General features: G+C 39.9%; 1 protein-coding gene across 1 annotated transcript; it reads left to right on the plus strand.

Moving 5' to 3' along the window:
- Window positions 1-343: 343 nt before the first annotated feature.
- On the plus strand, window positions 344-19,486 carry oplah (5-oxoprolinase, ATP-hydrolysing). The gene is made up of 27 exons (XM_066666540.1): window positions 344-387; window positions 1,563-1,734; window positions 2,015-2,206; window positions 2,413-2,527; window positions 3,857-3,980; window positions 4,648-4,843; window positions 5,556-5,721; window positions 6,061-6,199; window positions 7,059-7,126; window positions 7,529-7,845; window positions 8,366-8,478; window positions 8,842-9,012; window positions 9,713-9,850; window positions 10,028-10,166; window positions 11,111-11,223; window positions 11,455-11,606; window positions 11,721-11,881; window positions 12,109-12,210; window positions 12,799-12,973; window positions 13,069-13,253; window positions 13,326-13,472; window positions 13,808-13,942; window positions 14,450-14,599; window positions 15,159-15,316; window positions 15,714-15,874; window positions 15,970-16,067; window positions 17,099-19,486. Exons 2-27 carry the CDS (start codon window positions 1,564-1,566, stop codon window positions 17,282-17,284), a joined length of 3,972 nt encoding a protein of 1,323 aa, XP_066522637.1. The 5' UTR covers window positions 344-387; window position 1,563; the 3' UTR covers window positions 17,285-19,486.
- Window positions 19,487-21,701: the final 2,215 nt, after the last annotated feature.

A 21,701-nucleotide genomic window follows, 5' to 3' on the forward strand; every position in this document is an offset into this window, starting at 1 on the left:
AGATAAATTGTTTTAAACAACAATAATAATCATCTTAAGGCCCTAAGGCTTTTGCACAGTGCTGTAAATACAGCCTGTTAGACTGACTCTCTTAACTTAATATTATGTGTCTGTAATTCTACCTGTAATAGAGTTAACCCAATATCTCGGAACAAATTTACACTCCGTCGTATCATGGCTGGCATCCCCATTATGCTGTTGCCTTTTTATTATATACAATCCATGCTACAGACTCCACCCTAGTCCCGCCCTTACACACACAATGGGTGGAGTGTGAGCATTAACCCCGCCCATATTACAATGAGAGTCGCCTGTTCTGAGTAAAGTGAACAGGAATATCGCGCTTTCTGTCCTGAAGTCTCCACAGCGACAGGGGCGTTATACACAGTGAGTACCGCGTTATAATAAAATTAATATTTATTATTATGAGGATTAATTCTCTACGCTATATTCAGAGTGATGACGTGGGCTTATCTCAATTGGGATTAGTCAGTTATTAGAATGAAATTATCTTCTTATTCTCCACATTCTAGTAGAATATTCCGTTCCACCTTAAATGCTGCAGCAATTTCAGGCAAGGTTTCACGGCACCAGAATGTCACTACTGCAGCATTTAAGGTGGAACGGAAAATTCAACAAGAAAGTGGCGAATAAGAAGATCATTTAAAAGTTGGAACGGAAAATTAAAATAGTTCACACGCTATTCAACCAAATAATTAAATTTTTACTAGATTATACAATATATTATTGTAGTAGATATTTATTGCCCGCAAAGTGTATTTAACTGTGTGCTGAGAGTCGATATCTTTGTTTTGAACATTGTCAACAAAGCCTTTTTTCTTTTGCCGTTTTCTTTCTTTCTCAGAAATCGAAGCCACGACCCCTGACCTTGATTTTAAAGCTTATCTAAATGATATAACAGCTTGAAGCTTAGACTTCAGAAAGTCAGTCACTAGAAACTGAAATGATTAAATATTCATTTGGCAGCAGTTTGATATATTTAACTGATGTCTGTTCAAGGCTTAAAGGATTCTCTGTCTGCCACCTGGACTTTTACCTGCTCATGTGCTTAGAAATAGCAGTGGCACTGTCAAAATATTCAGTTTACACATTCAACAAATTTATCTCCTACAGAACCCAATGAAAGTAAATGAGAAAGAATAGCAGACTTAAAGGGAAGCTCCAACGAATTTTGAACATTCTGGTGTAAGTCTAGGGTTGAGATGTGAACAGTCATTCAGAGTTGGTTTATTATGGAATTGCAGTGAAATATAACTATTCCCATTGTTCCAGTGCAATGGTGGCCTTCTTAGAGACAAAGCTAACTAGCTTCTTAGAGTTTAGAAACCTTTCATGTACTTATAGAACTTATGTTCCACAGTGAAATATTATGGGGGGAAAGAATAAAAATGCTCAATTACACAGTACAAAAGTATACTTCCTAAATTTATTTTTTATGCAACTCACATGAGATGAAAAACCAAGTGAAGATGAAGAACATTCATTGGAGAAATTGACTGATTGCTCTCAAAGTTTCTTTTGCTCATCTTTATGCTCCGCAGTATGGCTGAGACCAATGGGAAGTTTGATTTTGCCATTGACCGTGGAGGGACCTTCACAGATGTTTTTGCTCATCTGCCGGACGGTCGAGAGCGGGTCCTTAAGCTGCTCTCTCACGATCCCCAGAACTATCGTGACGCTCCCACTGAGGGCATCCGCCGAATACTGGAACAGGTGAGAGAAACAGAGATGCACACATACTCATATCAGTGATGGCGAAGCACCCTGGGGCTCTATGGAGTCCAAACATAATAACTCCCCAGTTACAAATGGAGAATAAATTTAAGAAAGCAAAATGGAGGTATGATAACAATCAGAGATTGAGAATACTTGAGAAAAAAGGAGGATCGGGATGTAATAAAGATTTATCAGTCAGATCCATTTGTCTGTAATTGTACAAATGAAAGAGATGGTCTTCTGTTTTACATTTTTTATCTGTTGTTTTTACCAACAGGAAACAGGCCTCAGTTTCCCACGGGACCACCCCCTGGACTCATCTCTGATTGGCTGGATTAGAATGGGCACCACAGTGGCCACTAACGCGCTGCTGGAGCGCCAGGGTGAGCGGACAGCTTTGCTGGTGACCCGTGGGTTCAGAGACTTGTTGCATATTGGCACTCAAGCCAGACCCAACCTGTTTGATCTGGTAAGGGGATGCCTCCGGTTATTGCATTCAATTTCTAATATGTTTCAGGTATAAGCTTAATATGTTTGTCTAATTTAAAAAGGCAGGTGTTAGGATTAGTGTAAAATGTGCATAACAAGCAATAAGACGGTTGACAAGTGGAAGAACATGAGCATGAGAAGCTGTTACAACAGCTGTGAAAGCAGTATTTTGTATGTGGTCCACAGGAGGTACGAACGCCAGAGGTCCTTTATGAGGAAGTTATAGAAGTAGATGAGCGAGTTGTCCTAAAACAAGATGGATGCCAACTTTCCAGGAAGGAGCCTAAACGGATAGTAACAGGTAAATAATTATATTTGTGTGTTGATTTTGTGCAGAAACATGAAGGAACAGTATGTATCACCAACATCCAGTGAGAGATACAGTGGCTAATTGTCAGTAACTGTAGATGATGGCTTTTATAATCGTAGCAACATTTAATGTCTTGTTTTGAGGGGAAACAACTTTGCTGTTGCTTTTGTTAGTTTGCTGCTTGTTGATTCACCTGTAGTTCTCATGTGAAGGCTTATCCAGCACTAATGCTAGTGATAACACACTAAACATAAGTGTTATTGCAATTAGTGTTATATGTACCGTTATACTGAGGCACATGTTTAATAAGCCACAATTTTGCACATATTTGAAATGGGGTCAGTTTGCTGATTTTTGACAGGAACTGTATGGTATGTTACGTAGTGTGTAAATTTCACAGGTTAGAGATTTCAAGCTACAGGTAACTGATGTTAGCCTGACTTGTACTGAGTAATAATAAATCTGCTCAGTATGTGTATATGTTTATGTGCAGTATGGCACTAGAGGAAGTTGTTGGAGTCCACTCATGAGTTTCACAGAGTAGCCCTTGACCTCCTCTGTTTATGAATGGCTAAGTAAATAACATGTCTTGGTTAAATATTTGACTTTCTTTCCACACTTAAGCCCCTTTTCTCTATGTGCTTTGTTCCTCTATATTTTATGTCTTTGTTCAGGACTGACTGGTTGATTTATAAACTACATGAGCTAGTTAGCTAGCAATCAATTTTCAGAGTTGTTTTAAGTTGTCCAACACACATTTTCGTGTATAATATTCCTTCTTTGAGGTGAGAATATACAAAGATAAAAAGGATGTAGGGTTGGCATAACGGCAGTGCCATTTTCCAATTTTCATAATAAAACTATGAGAATTAGATGCTACTAATATTTGATTAGATTTGTAACTTAAGCTCTTGACTTAAGATGAGTGTTTAAAAAATAATCTAAATCTCACACTCTATTTTCCTCTCATGCTAAAATCTACTCAGTACAACTAACTGTGTCACATACTGTGACTTAGTGCTATTTCAGGACATATTTGTTACTTTTTTTACCCATACAGAAGCCATCATTTTCTGCTTGCATCAGCCCACAAGTGAGGGATCACAGAAGGCTGTTGCATGTCAGGCTAAAATTAACATAATTATAGGGGTCATTCTACCACTGTGGTGGGAAACAGTGAACAAAAGGTGAAATGTAGTCTGTTATACTGAATAATAACAGTATAGTTTTAACACCATTGATCATGTTACTTACATTTGAGAGTACAGTATTTGTCATTCTCTCTCTCTCTCTCTCCCTCTCCCTCTCCCTCTCCCTCAGGCAGTACAGGCGACAGTTTGGAGGTTTGGCAGGAGCTGGATCTGAAGACTGTGGAGAGAGATTTGAGGGCAGTTTTGTCCAAAGGAATCACCAGCCTGGCCATTCTCTTACTGCACTCGTACATGTTAGTACACTGTTTCCAACAGCTAGTGAGCTTCAGTTTTTAAATAGTTGTCTAAAAACAGACGTTGGTAGCAACTAGCTTTAGTGTTTTATTTTAGAAAAAAGTCATACAAGAGAGCATGGTACCTTCTACTATTCCTCTGCTGATAGATGCTGGATTTTCTTTCTCAGTGCTTAAAGCTTTTGAGCTGCTATTTTTCTACTTTTACACAAACTATTTGGGAAAGTGCTTTTACTTATGGATACTTTTACTTCTTTTTGGATTTATGCTACTTTGTCCAATGCATGTATACAAAACAGTGGAGGGCAGCATTTTTCATAGCAGGTTTAAAACCCAATTCAGATCATTTCAAAGCTTTGATATGTGCTAAACTGGTCTTTTGAGACTTGGCTTCGTTCCTGTTTTAAAAAAAATCCATAAAGACACTTAACTTAGTCATTTGCAAACAGCTAAATATACTTATATAGTATGTTAGTTAACACTGCTAAATGTAAAATCTGTTGTGAGTGAGTGGCTAGATTTCTGAAGGCTGAGGGCCCCACAAAGTGTATTGATGAAACAGGTATTCAAGCTGCAAGTAACAGATTCAGGAACACCCACTTAATCAAGAATACCCCCAAATATTTATCCAATATATTGTATATGTGTAAATGTGTTCTCCTTTCAGATGGCCACACCATGAGAAGGCTGTGGGGTCTCTAGCACGGCGACTCGGGTTCACTCAGGTGTCTCTGTCCAGTGAGGTGATGCCCATGATCAGAGCAGTGCCTCGAGGGTACACAGTGTGTGCAGACGCTTACCTAACTCCTAAAATACACCAGTACCTTAGCGGATTCACAACAGGCTTCAAGGGCAGCCTGAAAGTGAGTGAGTGAGTGTGGAAGGGGCATACTTTTGTGACCTCACAACAGTTCATTTAAGGAAATGTTTCTGCGCAACATGAAAACTTTGATTTGGGTAGCACCACAGTTTGATTTAGCTCTATTTTGATAAGATTCAGATATTTCAAAAGCTTTGTTTTTCATTATTTGCTGAATACACCAAGGCAAAATTGATGTTTCATGTGTCTGAGTAGAGCACCATCAGAAAATTCTCCTAGCTTTACGAGCATCAGCAACATACCACTGCAATAAGGAAAAAATACATTTGAGTTAAATTTTCTTCCCCTTTTCCACAACAACAACAACAAAAAGTTTATCAGTGGATTTTATACGGTTCACACCCATATCAGAAATATATGTATCGACCAAAATTAAGAAGTGTATTGTGATATAGATTTTGCTCATATCGCCCAGCCATATGTTCATTACTATACATTAAAGGCATAATGTATAATCCCACTTCCACATATGGACAGAATCGGTAGCAGCATTTATTCAGCTGCATGTCACCATCAGCCACATACTTTTCTCACAATGCTGAACAATATTTATACAATTTTGTATAATGAATTTATACAGTCCATAATAATATTTGTTATAATATAAGGTTGTTATTTTGAACAAAAAAAATCTCATGCTATTCAAAAAAGTTAATAGTATTGTTTAGCTTTTTTATATTTCTTACTGTGTTTAGGATGTGGATGTTTTGTTCATGCAATCTGATGGGGGACTGACCCCTATGGAACAGTTCAGTGGTTCACGGGCTGTTCTTTCTGGTCCTGCTGGAGGAGTGGTGGGATACGCTGTCACTTCATACAGCTCCACTGAAAACAAACCAGTCATTGGATTTGACATGGGAGGTGAGAGAAGTGTTTTATATGAAGAATGCTAAGCTCATAATGTATTAACAGACAATTTCCTTGGTTGTCATATATTTCGGGGTTGTAGGTTTATGTGTTTGAAGTAGGTGGAGACCTAAGGACAAAGGAATGAAAGGAAATAGGGATAAGGACAATGAAGAGATGGTAACAGGATGAGACAGGAGAGGTGTAAATCTAGATAGTAATGCTGATATATATGATATATAGTCAGTGCTAGAAGTTAACAATGTAAGCTATGAATATATACATTTGAGAGCAAAGTCATGATATTAAACATCAGAAATGAGCTGGATTTAACCTTTGTTGTGTTGTGTACAGGTACGTCTACCGATGTCAGTCGCTATGCTGGTCAGTATGAGCATGTATTTGAAGCTACAACAGCTGGAGTCACACTGCAGGCTCCGCAGCTGGACATTAACACTGTCGCAGCAGGAGGAGGCTCACGCCTGTTCTTCAGGTACACACACACAGACACATACACACCTATACATGTAGACATACACACTACAGATGTGCAAATATTGTTTATTTTTGTTTTATAAATCTTAACTTGAAAAGTTCCAGTAAAAAGTTCTACAGGGATAAGTTGTGTTGGACAATTGTGTTCATTAGGCTCTCGACCTTGGTGTTTGAGGCATCACTGGGGACTGAACTCCTGATCTCCTGATAATTAGGCCAGTGTTTAGACCACTCACTGTGAAACTGAGGACCACCACAGCCACGGTTTTAAAAATATTCATTCATTCATTATCTGTAAGCACTTATCCAGGTCAGGGTCATGGTGGGTCCAAAGCCTACCTGGAATCATTGGGCGCAAGGCAGGAATACACCCTGGAGGGGGCGCCAGTCCTTCAGAGGGCAACACACACACTCACACCTAGGATAGGACACTTTTGAGTGGCCTATCCACCTACCTACGTGTGTTTTTGGACTACGGGAGGAAACCGGATCACCCGGAGGAAACCCACACGGACACAAGTAGAACACACCACGCTCCTCACAGACAGTCACCCAGAGGAAACCCACGCGGACACAGGGAGAACACACCACGCTCCTCACAGACAATCACCTGGAGGAAACCCACGCGGACACAGGGAGAACACACCACACTCACAGACAGTCACCCGGAGCCTGAATCAAACCCACAACCTCCAGGTCCCTGGAGCTGTGTGACTGCGACACTACCTGCTGCACCACTATGCCGCCTGGTTTTAAAAATATGTTAGAAAATTTTTATTTTATTTTATTTTAAATTGTATTCATTCATAACTCTTCTCTCTAATTATCTATATATCTCTCTCTCATTCTGTTTCTAGGTCTGGGATGTTTGTGGTTGGTCCTGAGTCAGCTGGTGCTCACCCTGGTCCAACCTGTTATAGAAAAGGTAAAAACAATATTAGAATGAACATGTATTTTGTTGTGAACCTAAAAGTAGCAATATGTATATCCTTATTATAGCCAGCTAGGTTTCCAAAAGACACATACATGTGAAACCAGCCACAGCATCTTTTTAATCTCCTGCTAATGAAAAGCCAGTGGTCAGCCCAACAGGACTGAATGTGAACCCTACCTGTCCAAATTTGCTATGAAAGCTAAGAAAATGCTTAGGTTTGCTAGCATCAGGCTAGTTATAAGGAGAGAGGGATCAATCCTACTCTCCAATCCCAGCCAATGTTTAAAGTGCTGCCCCACTTTGGAGCCCCTACTGATAATTTTCTCATTGAAAATGCTGAGATCCTCTGATGTACTACCAGGAGTCAATGTATTTGCTTGTCCTGACCTCTAGGGGGCCCTCTCACTGTCACTGACGCTAACCTGGCACTGGGGCGTCTGCTGCCTGACTTCTTCCCTCACATTTTCGGCCCTGGAGAGGATGAGCCTCTCTCTACGGAAGAAACCATGAAGCACTTTCAGCAGTTGACATGTGACATCAACCACTTTCTCTCCACAAACCAATCACAGCACGGCACTGACTCAGACAGCCTGTCGAAAAGCGATGGGCCAAAATCTGGCAAATCAGAAATGAGCGTGGAGGAAGTGGCCATGGGATTCATCAGAGTCGCCAACGAGGCCATGTGTCGGCCAATCAGAGCACTTACACAGGTAAAACTTATTTAGATGTCTGTCATACATTTTTGTGCACACTTGGTAGTTGTACAACTACAGAATGTTGTTCATCTGTTGCTCTGCATACTTTGTTAGCCCCCTTTCACCTTGTTCTTTAATGATTTGTAGGTATGATTTGGGTGGTGGATTGTTCCCAAACACTACAGTGACACTCACATGGTGGTGGTGTGTTAGTGCAAAGCTCCAGCAACACTCCTGTGTCTGATCCACTCGTACCAATGCAAAACCACCACCATGTCCGTGTCTGAGTATGATCCATGACCCAAATTATACCTGCTCCATGAGGTGATGATTTTTGAAGAGCATTTTTATTCGCTAGAGTAATTAACATATATAATCATGTTACAGTGATATGTAATAAAGCATTAGGAGTCTTGTCCAAGGACACTTAATGGTATAATGTTCTTGTTCTGCTTGAGTAGTGATTTGCCATGTTCAGATGTTGTTTTGTATTTTTTTTACATAGTAAATATTGACTCTCGCTTTCTTGAGGCAGGCAAAAGGACATGATACGTCTCAACATGTTCTGGCGTGTTTCGGAGGAGCTGGAGGTCAGCATGCCTGTGCCATTTCAAGAGCTTTAGGCATGAAAACTGTGTTCATACACAAGTATGTTTTTTTCTGTTTGGGTGTGTGCTTTGTTATGCATGTCAGTATTAATATCCACTAGTCATCTCTTCACTCTTATGCTAAATGTTGAACAAAACTGGTGAAATGCAATGTTCTGTTAAGGTCCTCTACTGAAATTAGTCCATGCCCTTTTGTTATTTATTTGTTAAGTGCAGCACATTAAAAAAGAACAAGCATAAAATATAAATGGTGACGCTTAAACAGGCCACGATTTATAGTTTTATTCCCCAGTGTTTAAGTGTCAGAAAATAAACAGTAATGTTTAGAAGGCAGCATGTTCACCTCAGCTTTTAGCTATTTATCCTCAGTTTATTCAAACCCTGCCGCACTCTCTGGCTGTAGATACAGTGGTGTGTTATCAGCGTATGGTTTAGCACTGGCCGATGTGGTGGAGGAAGTCCAGGAGCCGTGTTCGCTGCAGTACACTGTAAATTCCTTCTCTGAGCTGGACATAAGGATCCAAGAGCTCACAGAACGCTGCCACGACACACTGCACCAACGTGGCTTCAGCAGGTACACACACACACACACACACACACACACACACAGACACAAACACACACACATAGGTTAAAATGTAGAAATAACAAAATTACAAAGTTTGTTTTTTACATTTAATAAGCCAAATATATTCCTGACTAAAGCTATTTAAATCGGAAAACAACAACAGTTTAAATACAATTATGATGATAACTGTATTATATCACAAATAAGATTTTATTTTCTAAAGACATTCAGACATTTTCTGAATGCCCTGAGGGTTCCCATACACATAGTTTTTATGCTTTTGGATTGTGAGAGGAAATGGGAGCCCTCTGATTGGTGTGTTCTCAGACACGATGTGGACCCACCCAAAACCTCATTGACAGTGACCTGAGGCAGGGATTGATCCCACGACTTAAACACCCTACATTTTTGTGACAGTGATACACCTGGCTGCAGTTATCTGTAAAAACAAAATGTATAAATATGTTACATAGATAAAAACAGTAGTAGCAGCTGTCTTGAATTCAAAATGATTATTGTACTTCTGTCCATGTTTATAGACAATAGTTTGTCATAAAGTGTCAGAAACATAAAGTTTCAGTTTCTGAATACAGCGCAATAACTTTAATTGCTGTCCTTTCTATATAGTTTCTTAAAACACGTTAGGGGAGTGTATCTATTTTAATGTACTGTTGTCTAAATAATTGTATACATACTCTATGTACAGTTCTCAGATCAGTACTGAGGTGTTCCTGCACATGCGCTATGAGGGAACGGACTGTGCTCTAATGGTCAATGCCAACGGTTTTCCGGTTCACTCTCAGTCCTGTCAGTCTGGAGACTTCCACACCTCTTTTACCAAACGGTAACACACTTTTGCAAACATCCATGACCACCATTCCATAACTCCGGGATTCTACCAGGACATGCATGATTGCTAGGTGTCCTGTGGTTACTAAAAGGGAGTAAAGTGTTTGAGTCAATTACTTGTGCATTAATTTTGTTCTTTCTTAATTTTGTTTATTCTGTGTCCTGTTAAAAGATACATAAAGGAGTTTGGCTTTACCATTGCTGACCGGCCGATAATGGTGGATGATATTCGTGTGCGTGGGTCAGGAAAATCTGGCATTAAGTCTGTGACTGTGGCAAAAAAAGGACATGTAGCCCCAAAACCAATCAAGGTTCGGAATCCTGTCATTACTACCTTTAGTAACATTTTGTCAGATAATGAGTGAAAAAATAGTGACTAGCGTTAGTGGTGCTAACACTGAATGATCTACGAATTAATTCAACACAATTTTACAAACATCTCTTGTTCAACGGAAAAAATTTAGTGTAAATGTGAATCTGTAAATATGACTGATCTAATAAATATTCCATTACATTCGTTTCCTCACAAACCCTGATCTTGTTCCTCAGTGCTGCGCTAGCTCCTATACCTACATTAGCTATATTAGCTAGCTAACTAGCAGTCACAGTAAGAATGATTGCTCTACTATATATAAACTAATAATAACAAACATTTTGTCCATTGTTCTTTATTTATAGAGCTGCAAGGTTGAAGTTGGTATGCAAACATACCAAGTCAACAGTCACCCAAACTGCATTTTTTTAAATATAAATACATCCCCAACTCTTCTCTCAACCCACTCAAATCGTACTCAGGTTTTTTAGGTTGATGTGGTTAATTCTCTGAACTATAAACATCAGCAGAACATCACCATGGAACTGAACACTGGATTCTCTTTAAAAATGCCTGACTATTATTCACAGTGGAGTTGTGTTCAATTTTCTAGATAAGGTCATTTTTAACATAACACATTGTTAATGCAGAGTGAGGTGTGGTTCAAGATGATTTGGGCATGACATTGGGCAATGTTAGTATTTTAGCTCTGGATTTTAACATAAACATGAAAAATTTGGACATCCAAACATGTCTGTCTTGTATGATGAAATGTTATAATTATCTTACTTTTACTCATTTTTATGAAATACTGACGATGATTTCTTTACAACGATTTTGAAATGGAAACTGTGTTCTCAGAGAAATTTACAAATATGTGAGAAAAAAAGAAACGGAATCAACTCTATGCCTACGAACCTTTGCAACTCTTTTCTGAACCAGGTGACAAAGTGTTACTTTGAGGAGGGCTATCTGGACACCAGTGTGTACATGTGGGAGGACTTGTTGTGTGGCTACAGTATTGAGGGACCAGCTATCATCATTGACAAGAACAGGTACAGGTTTTACTATGACTTTCCTATAGTACATCACCAGTGCCCAAACATTTGCAAATGCTGTCAATTTTGTTAGCAACACATATTATATTATTATAAGCCCATTACACGTGTACAGTTTAAGATTTCACCAGCTGCCCACTTTTTCTATTATTATTATTATTATTACTTGATGGGCATCTTATTGTGGTTAAAACAATGATTTCTTACACAGTTTCTGTGATTGTCCAGCACTATTTTGGTGGAACCAGGTTGTTCGGCTGAGCTGACCACGAGTGGGGACCTGTGCATCAATGTGGGAACAGACAGCCAGTGTGTGTTAGGGACAGAACTGAACACAGTGCAGCTGTCCATCTTCTCCCACCGCTTCATGAGTATAGCAGGTGAGCGAGAGAAATATTAAGAAAAAGAGATATATAAAATTAGTGTATTTATCATATATTTAATTTAATCTTATATATTTCATGTCTCTCTCTCTCTCTCTCATACACACACAGAGCAGATGGGGCGTGTGTTACAGAGGACATCTATCTCTACTAACATTAAGGAGCGTTTGGATTTCTCCTGTGCTGTGTTTGGTCCCGATGGAGGATTAGTGTCTAATGCTCCACATATTCCTGTTCATCTTGGAGCCATGCAGGAAACTGTACAGTACCAGGTTTGTTAACACACACACACACACACACACACACCAATTGATACCCTTCATTTCGGTTTTGAAACTTTTAAGTGTCTCAGGTCATTTTTCAACTTTGAAATGAGGCACAACATACATAGCAGCCAATCAGTGCAGGAGTCATTACATTTATCAGATATAAAGGCACAAAAAGAAACACTAATTTATGTACTGATTGCTCTCTCTGTCCCTCTCCCTCTCTCTCTCAGTTAAAGGCCATAGGCAGCAGTCTGAAGGAGGGCGATGTGATTTTGAGTAATCACCCGTGCGCTGGGGGCAGTCACCTGCCTGATCTCACCGTCATCACTCCGGTACAAACATGAAGACTTAGCTTTGTTTCACTGGATTTAACTGTGTCTGATAAAATGTAAAAGCTAGAACAAGGAAACAAATGCTTCTTCTGAGAAATCTGAAGCCAACTACTGCCACAGAAGATGGCCACGTTTCCTTTTCAGTCATTTTTACTTCCAAAAATATTTTTGATCGTCACTATTTAATGTTTTTTTTTTTTTTACATTGCTCTACAAAATGCAGCTTACATGAGATGAAGTATTAAATTGTTTTAAGTCAAATGAACCAGTTTATGCTTCATAGAGTGGGTCTCCCACATGGAGGTTGGCTGTATTGGAACTTAGTTTGGTACAGAATCCAATGATATATCCAAGCCACTAGGTGTCAGCATTACAACCATTTCACAATGTGAAGAAAACTTGATTCACTGCTAGGACTTTAGTCTGGAGTGAAGCACTGAAAGAATAGACATTTCTTTGTCATACCTGGGCTTCTTATTTGTTATATGTTAGTAAATATTATATTTATAATAACGCTGTAAGTATTAAGGAATCATTTTCAGTAAATGTGTTTTTTATGTGTCATATTTCCTTGTCCATTTTCTGAAGGTATTTCGGCAAGGTGTGAGTGAGCCGGTGTTCTTTGTGGCCAGTAGAGGTCACCATGCAGATATTGGTGGTATAACTCCAGGCTCAATGCCCCCCCATTCCACCTCTCTACAGCAAGAGGGCGCTGTCTTCACTTCCTTTAAACTGGTCACTGAAGGAGTCTTCCAAGAGAAAGGTGTGAGGACTTTCACTTTCGGAAACTTGTCTGATGTTTAATTTCTTATCTTGAGACTTACTGAACTGCAAAACAATGTGAATCTACTTCCTCAGCTGTCACTGAAGCCCTGATGGCTCCGGGTCAGTACCCAGAATGCTCCGGGACCCGTAATCTCCATGACAACCTGTCGGACCTGCGAGCTCAGGTGGCTGCCAATCAGAGAGGCAGCCAGCTGGTGGGGGAGCTGATTGACTGCTATGGGCTGGCTGTGGTCCAGGCTTATATGGGGTACATTCAGGTGTGTGAGTTCATTCCTTTTTAATTCATGTTTAATTCCTGTTCCATTTATTGACACGGTGTATGTGTGTAGAGTAATGCGGAGTTGGCTGTCAGAGACATGCTGAAAGAGTTTGCGCGTCGCAGACGGCAACAGACTGGCTCCTTAGAAGTGGAGGCAGAAGACCACATGGACGATGGGACCCCAATCAAATTAAAAGTGCAGATAAACGACGAGGAGGTAATTGTGTGCTTTGCACTTTTGTTCAGTTTGATTCAGGCATTCTCTCTCTTTCTCTTCTCTCCCTGTCTCTGTCTCTCACTCATCCTCTGTCAATCACTCTCGCTCCATCCCTCTCACAACTTATCCCACACCTCCCCTTTTCTCCACTCCCTCTCTCTCTACTCTTCTTCATCATTCACTTTCTCTCCACTACTTATCGCTCTCTCCTTGTCTCCCTCTCTCACTCATCCTCTGTCCCTTGCTCTCACACTAATCCCCCATCTCTCTCTCTCTCTCACTCACACACACACACACACACACATACTCTCATTCCCCCCACCCTCTCTTTGCAGGGCAGTGCTGTATTTGACTTCACTGGGACAGGGACAGAGGTTTGGGGAAACTGTAACGCTCCTCGGGCCATCACTCTCTCTGCTCTCATCTACTGTTTACGGTGCATGGTGGGACAAGACATCCCACTCAACCAGGTAATACACACACAGACTTAAAAATAACACTCTGTCTAGTTTTCTCCATCTAGTGTGTGGTTATGAATAGTCATTCATTGATTGATTCATTCATTGTCTGTAAGCGCGTATCCAGTTCAGGGTCGTGGTGGGTCCGGAGTCTACCCGGAATCACTGGGTGCATGGCACGAACACACCCTGGAGGGAGCACCAGTCCTTCACAAGGCGACACACACTCACACACTCACACCTACGGACACTCTTTTTGAGTCGCCAATCCACCTACCAACGTGTTTTTTTTTTGTGTGTGTGTGTGTGTGTGTGTGACTGCGACACTACCTGCTGCCGCCACCCATTATGAATAGATTGTGTTTTAAATACTGTCTAACTATCCAAAGTTTGGAGACCAAAACATAAAATAATGTATGTAGTTGAAAACAAATAGTGGTGGGTCTTCTGATAAAAGATTAGGCAGTTCCTCACTGCCTCTAATGAACAAAACCCAGTATGCGTATGTGTTTTTTCTAGGGCTGTCTGATTCCCATCAAAGTCACCATACCCCCTGGCTCCATCCTACAGCCTTCCCAGAGTGCTGCGGTTGTGGGCGGCAACGTTTTGACCTCTCAGAGAGTGGTGGACGTCATCTTCAGGGCTTTCGAAGTGTGCGCTGCTTCTCAGGTCAGAAAATCGCTATGAATGCTGAAACCCTGCGGCTCATAGACGAGAATGTCCGTTCACTCATAACCTTCTCTCTGGGTAGTGGGTGGGAGGATGGTCCTTTCCATCCCCTTATCATACAAGATGCTGACCAGCCTGGGCATCTGTCTGCTGACATGAAAGATCTGGGCAGCTGCCTTTGCAGCATTTCAAAAAGAATTGGCGGTTGGAATCTCATCTCAGAGGAAGTGTGTTTTTGCCCACTCCGTCCTAGTTTGCTGGCACTGCGTATGATTGGGAGAGTCCTTCCAACTATTAATCGGAGGTACAACTACTAATTGGGAATTAAAAATTAGATATTAAATTGAGAATATGATCTAATTCCCAGACCCAGAGAGCTGTGATGGTTGCCTTGTCCAGCATCAGGATGAGGCTTTGGGGGTCGGTGATAAATATAGTATCTCCAAAAGAGTCAAGTTATGTTTTCTGATTGGTTCTTCTTACACTATAAGTCTCTTATTATTTCACATTCTTGCGACAGTCATTTACAGTACATACATCTGCTTTGTTTTCCATTCAGGGCTGCATGAACAATGTGTCCTTCGGCAGCGAGAAGAGTGGTTACTATGAGACGGTTGCTGGAGGTGCAGGGGCAGGGCCAGGCTGGAGTGGGCGGAGTGGTGTCCACACTCACATGACAAATACTCGTATCACCGACCCTGAGATTCTGGAAAAAAGGTTTGTGTGTGTGTACTTGATATTACTTTTAGACCAGCAGAATGTCAACAACCCACTCACAGCATCGTCCTTATCAAAAACATCAATTTTTTGTTGAAATATTAGTCAAATTCATATTTGATTTTAAGCAATTTTCTGGCGATCCTATTCGGGCTTTTGCATCCCCACTATCTCTATGAGACCAAAATAGATCAGGCAGACTAGCTGCCTACTTCCTATTAGTGGTTTGTTTACCAAATAGACCACCACAAACGTTGGAATGTAAGGAATTTGAGACTTTGTTTTTACAACTTTGTACGTAGAACCGTAGGATTTAGGAATTATGTCAAAGTAGAATAAATTAGACCTTTCATTCTCTATATCCGTTTCCTTCATTCATTCATTCCCTTTCTCTCAGGTACCCCGTCATCCTGCAGCAGTTCTCTCTCAGGCCTGGCTCAGGAGGTCGAGGTCGTTACCGCGGTGGTGATGGGGTCATCCGGAAGCTTCTGTTTCGGAGTAAAGTGGTTTTGTCAGTGCTGACCGAGAGACGGTCCACTCGGCCGTATGGTTTACACGGTAACTCCAGGCTAACACACTTCGTAATCTACTTTCCTATTAATGTTAAGATGTACATAGGAATGTGTGTGTGTATGTTTGTGTTTCTGCCTCAGGAGGTGAGAGTGGTGCTGCTGGACTGAATGTCTTACACAGAGCTGATGGCAGAGTGTTAAACCTGGGAGCAAAGACAACAGTTACCCTGGAGCCTGGGGTATGTATTTGTGATCATTCATTCACATCCCTTATTTTGTACTTCTCTTCAGCACCTCCGTCTACAGAGCTGTGCAAATGACAGAGACCACTCTTCGTTTATTTCATTTATAATCAAAGCAGCCATTAAGAGTAATTCAAGGTTTTTTTGAAGATATAAATGTAGTCCACTTGGAAAATATAACAAAATATACTTGAGATCTAGAAATAATAATCAGGGACTTCTAACAAGCTTGCAAAGCCTGGTGAGGCACCATGACTGTCCTCGTCAGATATACAGCTTGGATCTTTGAGGAAGAGGAGAAAAATCAGGCTCCACAGCTGTTTGTATCCATCCTTCCACCGTGAGAAGAGAACTCAACAGGGTATGAAAGGATGTGGGGCTGTCAAGTAGCCCACACTAAGAAAAGGAAATGGGCACAAAAGATGAACAACAGCAAATCAAACAAGGAAGCAGGTGTTTTCTGAACAATGGACTAACCGCCCCAGCGCCCAAACCTCAACATCACTAAATGTGTTTAGAATTACTTAGATTGTGAAGTGCAGAAAAAGCAACCATATTCTGTGGAAATTCCCCACACATTTTTATTGAAAAATCTGTGATAAAATGTAAATGTGGGGAAATTTTATATTTAGATCAACTATTAAAAGTCTTCTGCTAATTATTTTGATGCTTGGTTTTGATGTCTAACCACATCTTGCACGGTTGTTAGAATTCTCGCTTCCTTGTTAACTAATATTGCATTTTTATTTTTCCATTTCCGTATTTTTAAATGTGTCACTGTATCATCTCAGAAAATAATTTTAAGAAAAGTTGTTTTGGCTGAAAATTATTGAAAATGAAATGTGGCCTCTGATGTTTGTAAAGCATTGTACTTTAGATGAAGGGCTAGAAGAGGTCTAACACTCACTGGGTAAACAGATTCACTCTTAGATTAGAACTATACACCAGCAAGGCAGAGCTATGAGAGGTTTGCCATAAAGTGTGCAGTGGGTTTATATCTGTATTCTACATTCCCCTTTATCACACAGGACACTTTCTGTCTGTACACTCCTGGAGGAGGTGCCTATGGAAGAGAGGAGGAAGAGGAGGAGGAGGAGGAGGATGAAAACAAGGATGAGAATCGTCACTCTCTGTATAAACGGCGGCGTCTGAATGAAGCTTTCATTGAGAGAGGGAGTGTGTTCGAGTATCGGCGCGCTCAGGAGAGTGTGTAAAATGTACGTCTACAGTAATTACTAATCAGTCCATTATCCACACTACAGAACTGACTTGTCCATGTGTTCTGTTGTAGCTATTCTCACAGACGATTGGACAAATCCTGTTCATGTCAATGAGAAGCAGTAGCACACTACTCAATTGCAATGACCTCAACTATGTTTAGTGGTAGACCACTGGTTTGATCCCCAACAATGCCTCAGCCATCCTTAACTGAGTGTTCAAGACATCACAAGCACAGGGCTATTCAGTATGGATGTCTGTTAGCTGGCATAGCAGATCTGGACACTTAGTGTTCTCCTCCAAGCGTGCTGAGCTGTTCCATAATGATGCGTAAGCAGAAAAGTGCTCCTCATCCTCCCAATTTGGGGCATTGTCTGTGATGGGGGAGTCCTAGTTAGATCCAGACACCACTGATATATAGTTAATATATATTTATGTAGCCTAATCACTGATTGCTAAAATTAAGTTTAGAAAAATAAGAGATTAGCAGTAAGTGTCAATTGAAACATCTTTCCCTCTGCTGTGTATGTCCTAATCCTCCCAGGCTGGTGGTGATAACTGTGATTGGGGGAGTACTGTCTGGATTTTATAATTGTTGACAGGTAAATTGGAGAATCTTTAAAAATATATATTCCAAATTTAGCCGTGGGTGACCCTCAGGATCTTCTGCACCTTCGGAGAACTTTTATCCGGGAATTTCTTTTGTTCATTTTCTTCAGCATGTTGCTGACCTGTCACTAAAGGTATCTTTACACTACTGTGGACACAAATGCCATATAAGCTGCCCTTCAAAAATGTGGATTTCATAGTTTACACTATATGTCCACAATAGTGAATTGTTTGTGAGTACATGCTCATTCAATATTTCTTGAAATGAGGGGTATCAGAAATCAGCATGACAAACTCCCCTCATTAATATCCTTCACATCATACATAATACAATTGAACACTGTAGATCTTCAAGAATCCATTTTAAAATGTTTAGGGTGTTTAAAGGAGCAATAAGTGATCTGGTCCTCCAAAAATTAGCAAACAATATTTATGAATTTTATTAATATAGTGGTTTACATTCCTTTCTATTAATTGAGATGAAAAATCAAATTGTTTTGTAAACACTAGATAAAACAGTTTATGTTCCATAGACTGCACTGAGGGTGACTAGTTTTAAAATGTTTTTGTAAAGAAGCTCTTAATTATCCAAACCATTAGGTGTCAGTATGACGGCTGATTCATAACCTGAAGAAGAATCAAAGGAGAAACTTGTGCCCACGTGTTTGAAATGGCTCCCTATATTATTCACTGTAAAGTGCACCATTGTATGGAATTGAAGTCAGGAGGGTAGTGAACAATTTCGGACACTACCTTAAGTGGGTTTTACCAAACAGCGTGGTGCACTATTCACTAAAGTGCAACATGGGTTCTATACTACCTTTTGTCATCCATTGTGGGATTGTTTGAGCGTACTGAAAATTGTCTGTTTTCGGGCACTACTACAAAATGGTGGAACACCAAAATAGTGCACTATATAGTGAGTAGGGCACAGTGACAGATTGCTCTTTAGCCAAATTGGTGCCTGTGGTGTCATACATTTATTCTTCTGTATGGGGAAAACATGTTGACCTTAGTGCAAGTGATATTATTCAGATACTGGACATCTATTTATGAACACACTCATCAACAAGAATATTAAAACGACCTGTTTTTAAACTAATTTTTCAGCTCCACTGACCATATAGGGGCACTTTGTTGTTCTACATTATTGAGATTGTAGCCCATGAGAACCACCAGTGGGCAGTTATTTGGGTCACTGCTGTCTTGTACCAGGCCAACACAAACTATCACACTACAGCCACGTGAGTCACTGCAGCACTGAGAATAATCCACCACCCAAATCATACTTGGTGTGTACGGTTCCTTATTGAATAACAGATGAAAACAGGCTAACGGAGAAGGCACTGCCATCTATGGACTACAGTCTGTAATTGTAGAACTACAATTAAGTGCTGTAATATGGTCAGTTGAGTTGATAAAATTGACAAGTGAGTGTAGAAGCTAGATAGTTTTAATGTTATAGCTGATGGGTGTATAAATTTGTTCTCAAACTTGTGACATGAAGGTATTAATTTACTGTGTATTGTACACTCCAGTGTAGATTTGCTAATACTGTTACAACATATTAAGCCATAAGAAATTATTAAAAGCGAAAATGTTTGAACTGGACATTTGTGTCATTTTCTACATATCCATAGCACTATTAGTTTACTGACCTGAAAAATATTTTACTTAAATAACTGGGTCTACCAGACCCCTCTTATAACTAGTGAATTCTGGTCACTTCAAATTCATCCTGTAGCCCTTCGCCCATTTACTCAGTACCAATCCCACTCAGAGCAAAGAAGAGATATATGGACCCTAAAGAGATTTTAAGGTTTGACTTTATTAAACTTAACGATGCCTTTTGTGTCTTTAGGCGTAGGGTGATCTAAAGTTGGGCTAAGCAGACGGTAAACTTTACAGACGGCTCTCTGACACCATGCTGAGCTGAAAAATGACATACGCCCCCCTACCCCACTGATACAGCAATAAATAAGATGAATCCAGTGACCCTTCATGGAGTCCCCGGTGTGATAAGAACAAGATAAGCCCAAACCAGCAGGGAGCCGGGCTAGCATTGCCAAACTAGCCAGCATTAGCTATCTGAGTGTCCCAGATTACACAGAGTATCTATCAGATAAAGCTCAGGAGACAAACACAGCATGACCATCTTATGGATTTAAAAGGAAATTCTTCGTTACTAAATCTTGCGGCATCAATCAGACATTGAGAAGTAATCAGTCATACAGAGTGATCCATTTTAGAGAAATCATAGCTGATAATGCTGGTGAAGCCATCAAAATCCACCAAAAAAAAAAAAAAAAAATTATATTATAATTATATTATATATATATATATATATATATATATATATATATATATATATATAAAAACGTAATTATTTTACTATAAACATTTTAGCCTATATTTAAAAACTACTTTTAAAAACAAGTGTAACTTCACTGTTTATACCTTCTTATATTCTGTCTCAAATTAAACCTAGGTCTTCATTATGTTGAAACATTTATAGAATTGCCTTTAACCCAGAAGAAATGAAAACGGCTGGTAGGACCTGTCCTTTAAGTCTTCTGAGCAGTTGTTTAAATTGGTAAGGATATGTACAACCATATAACCTCATTAAAACAAGCAGTCTCTGACCCAAAGTGGAAAAAGCCAGAAAAGGCTAAAGAGCACCGAGATGTAAAACAGAGATCAGCAGGAGGTCTGAGGTACAGAGCAGAAAAAGGACATCACCCACAGCTCAGTTACTACAGTTACCTATAAACACTGCAGTAATAAATTAATAATGTTAAAAGCCTAATAATCATCCATGTATTCCATTAGTTAAGACATTTAATGACTGTAGTTTGCTGCTTCATATTTGTACTAGAGTTACAGTTAAGCCATTAGCCCAATGAGCATCCTATATCTATAAACTTGGCAAGAGAATGGTGCTTACCAAAAATCAATAGCAATATCCATCTTGAAGCGTGATAAATGTGACAATTAGTGTCAAGCAACTGTCAATTTTATATGAAATTACTTAATCATGGTTTGAAACAAGTGTGGAATTTAGGCATGTATTTAGCACAGTTGTTAGCATATAGCATTCCTTTACCTGATAATTACATTAGCCTCGTGACTTGTGCAAAAACAAGAAGCAAACTTCAGATACCAAACACTTTTGGCAACTTTAAAATCTAAGCTACTGCCACTAATCTTGTACTTGTACTTGTACTCATCATATTGCACCTGTTTTCATTTCTCATTCCTAATATTTAAGTTGTAGTTTAAATAATTTGCACTTTGGCTGTGGTCACAACTAAGCTTTAGTAAGCAAAATCATTCATTTTAATGGAATTCACAGCTATGTGGGATTTCACACTGCACACATCCTGAGTGAATACGTTTTGTGAGTGAAATTTCCATTTTCTTACAACATGGTCTGAGCTAATTATAAAATGATGCGTAAACGCTAGGCAGTCAGGCGTGCTCTCAGTCAGAAGGTTGAATTAATTGATATATATCTTTTGCGGCGGGTTTATGATTAGTCAGGTAGCTGCTTTGTTAGCTAACTGCACCAAAAAGATCTGTCACCTATCCCCTGGCCCCAATTTTGCTATGCCTTTTTCACAGTGCAACGTGAACTGCAAATGTCTAGTGTGACTGCCTAGTGTGGCTTTAAATCCCCCCCCCCCCCCTCACCTCTTACTCTGAAATAGCAAAATGGAACACTAATATACAGTAGTTGCCTGTGAAAAGACACTAATTTTAACCCTTCAACCACAATAAAGGCCTAAATCTGTTGCCAGCAGGACT

This window comes from Hoplias malabaricus, chromosome 3, assembly GCF_029633855.1.
Source record: "Hoplias malabaricus isolate fHopMal1 chromosome 3, fHopMal1.hap1, whole genome shotgun sequence".
Lineage (NCBI taxonomy): Eukaryota > Metazoa > Chordata > Actinopteri > Characiformes > Erythrinidae > Hoplias > Hoplias malabaricus.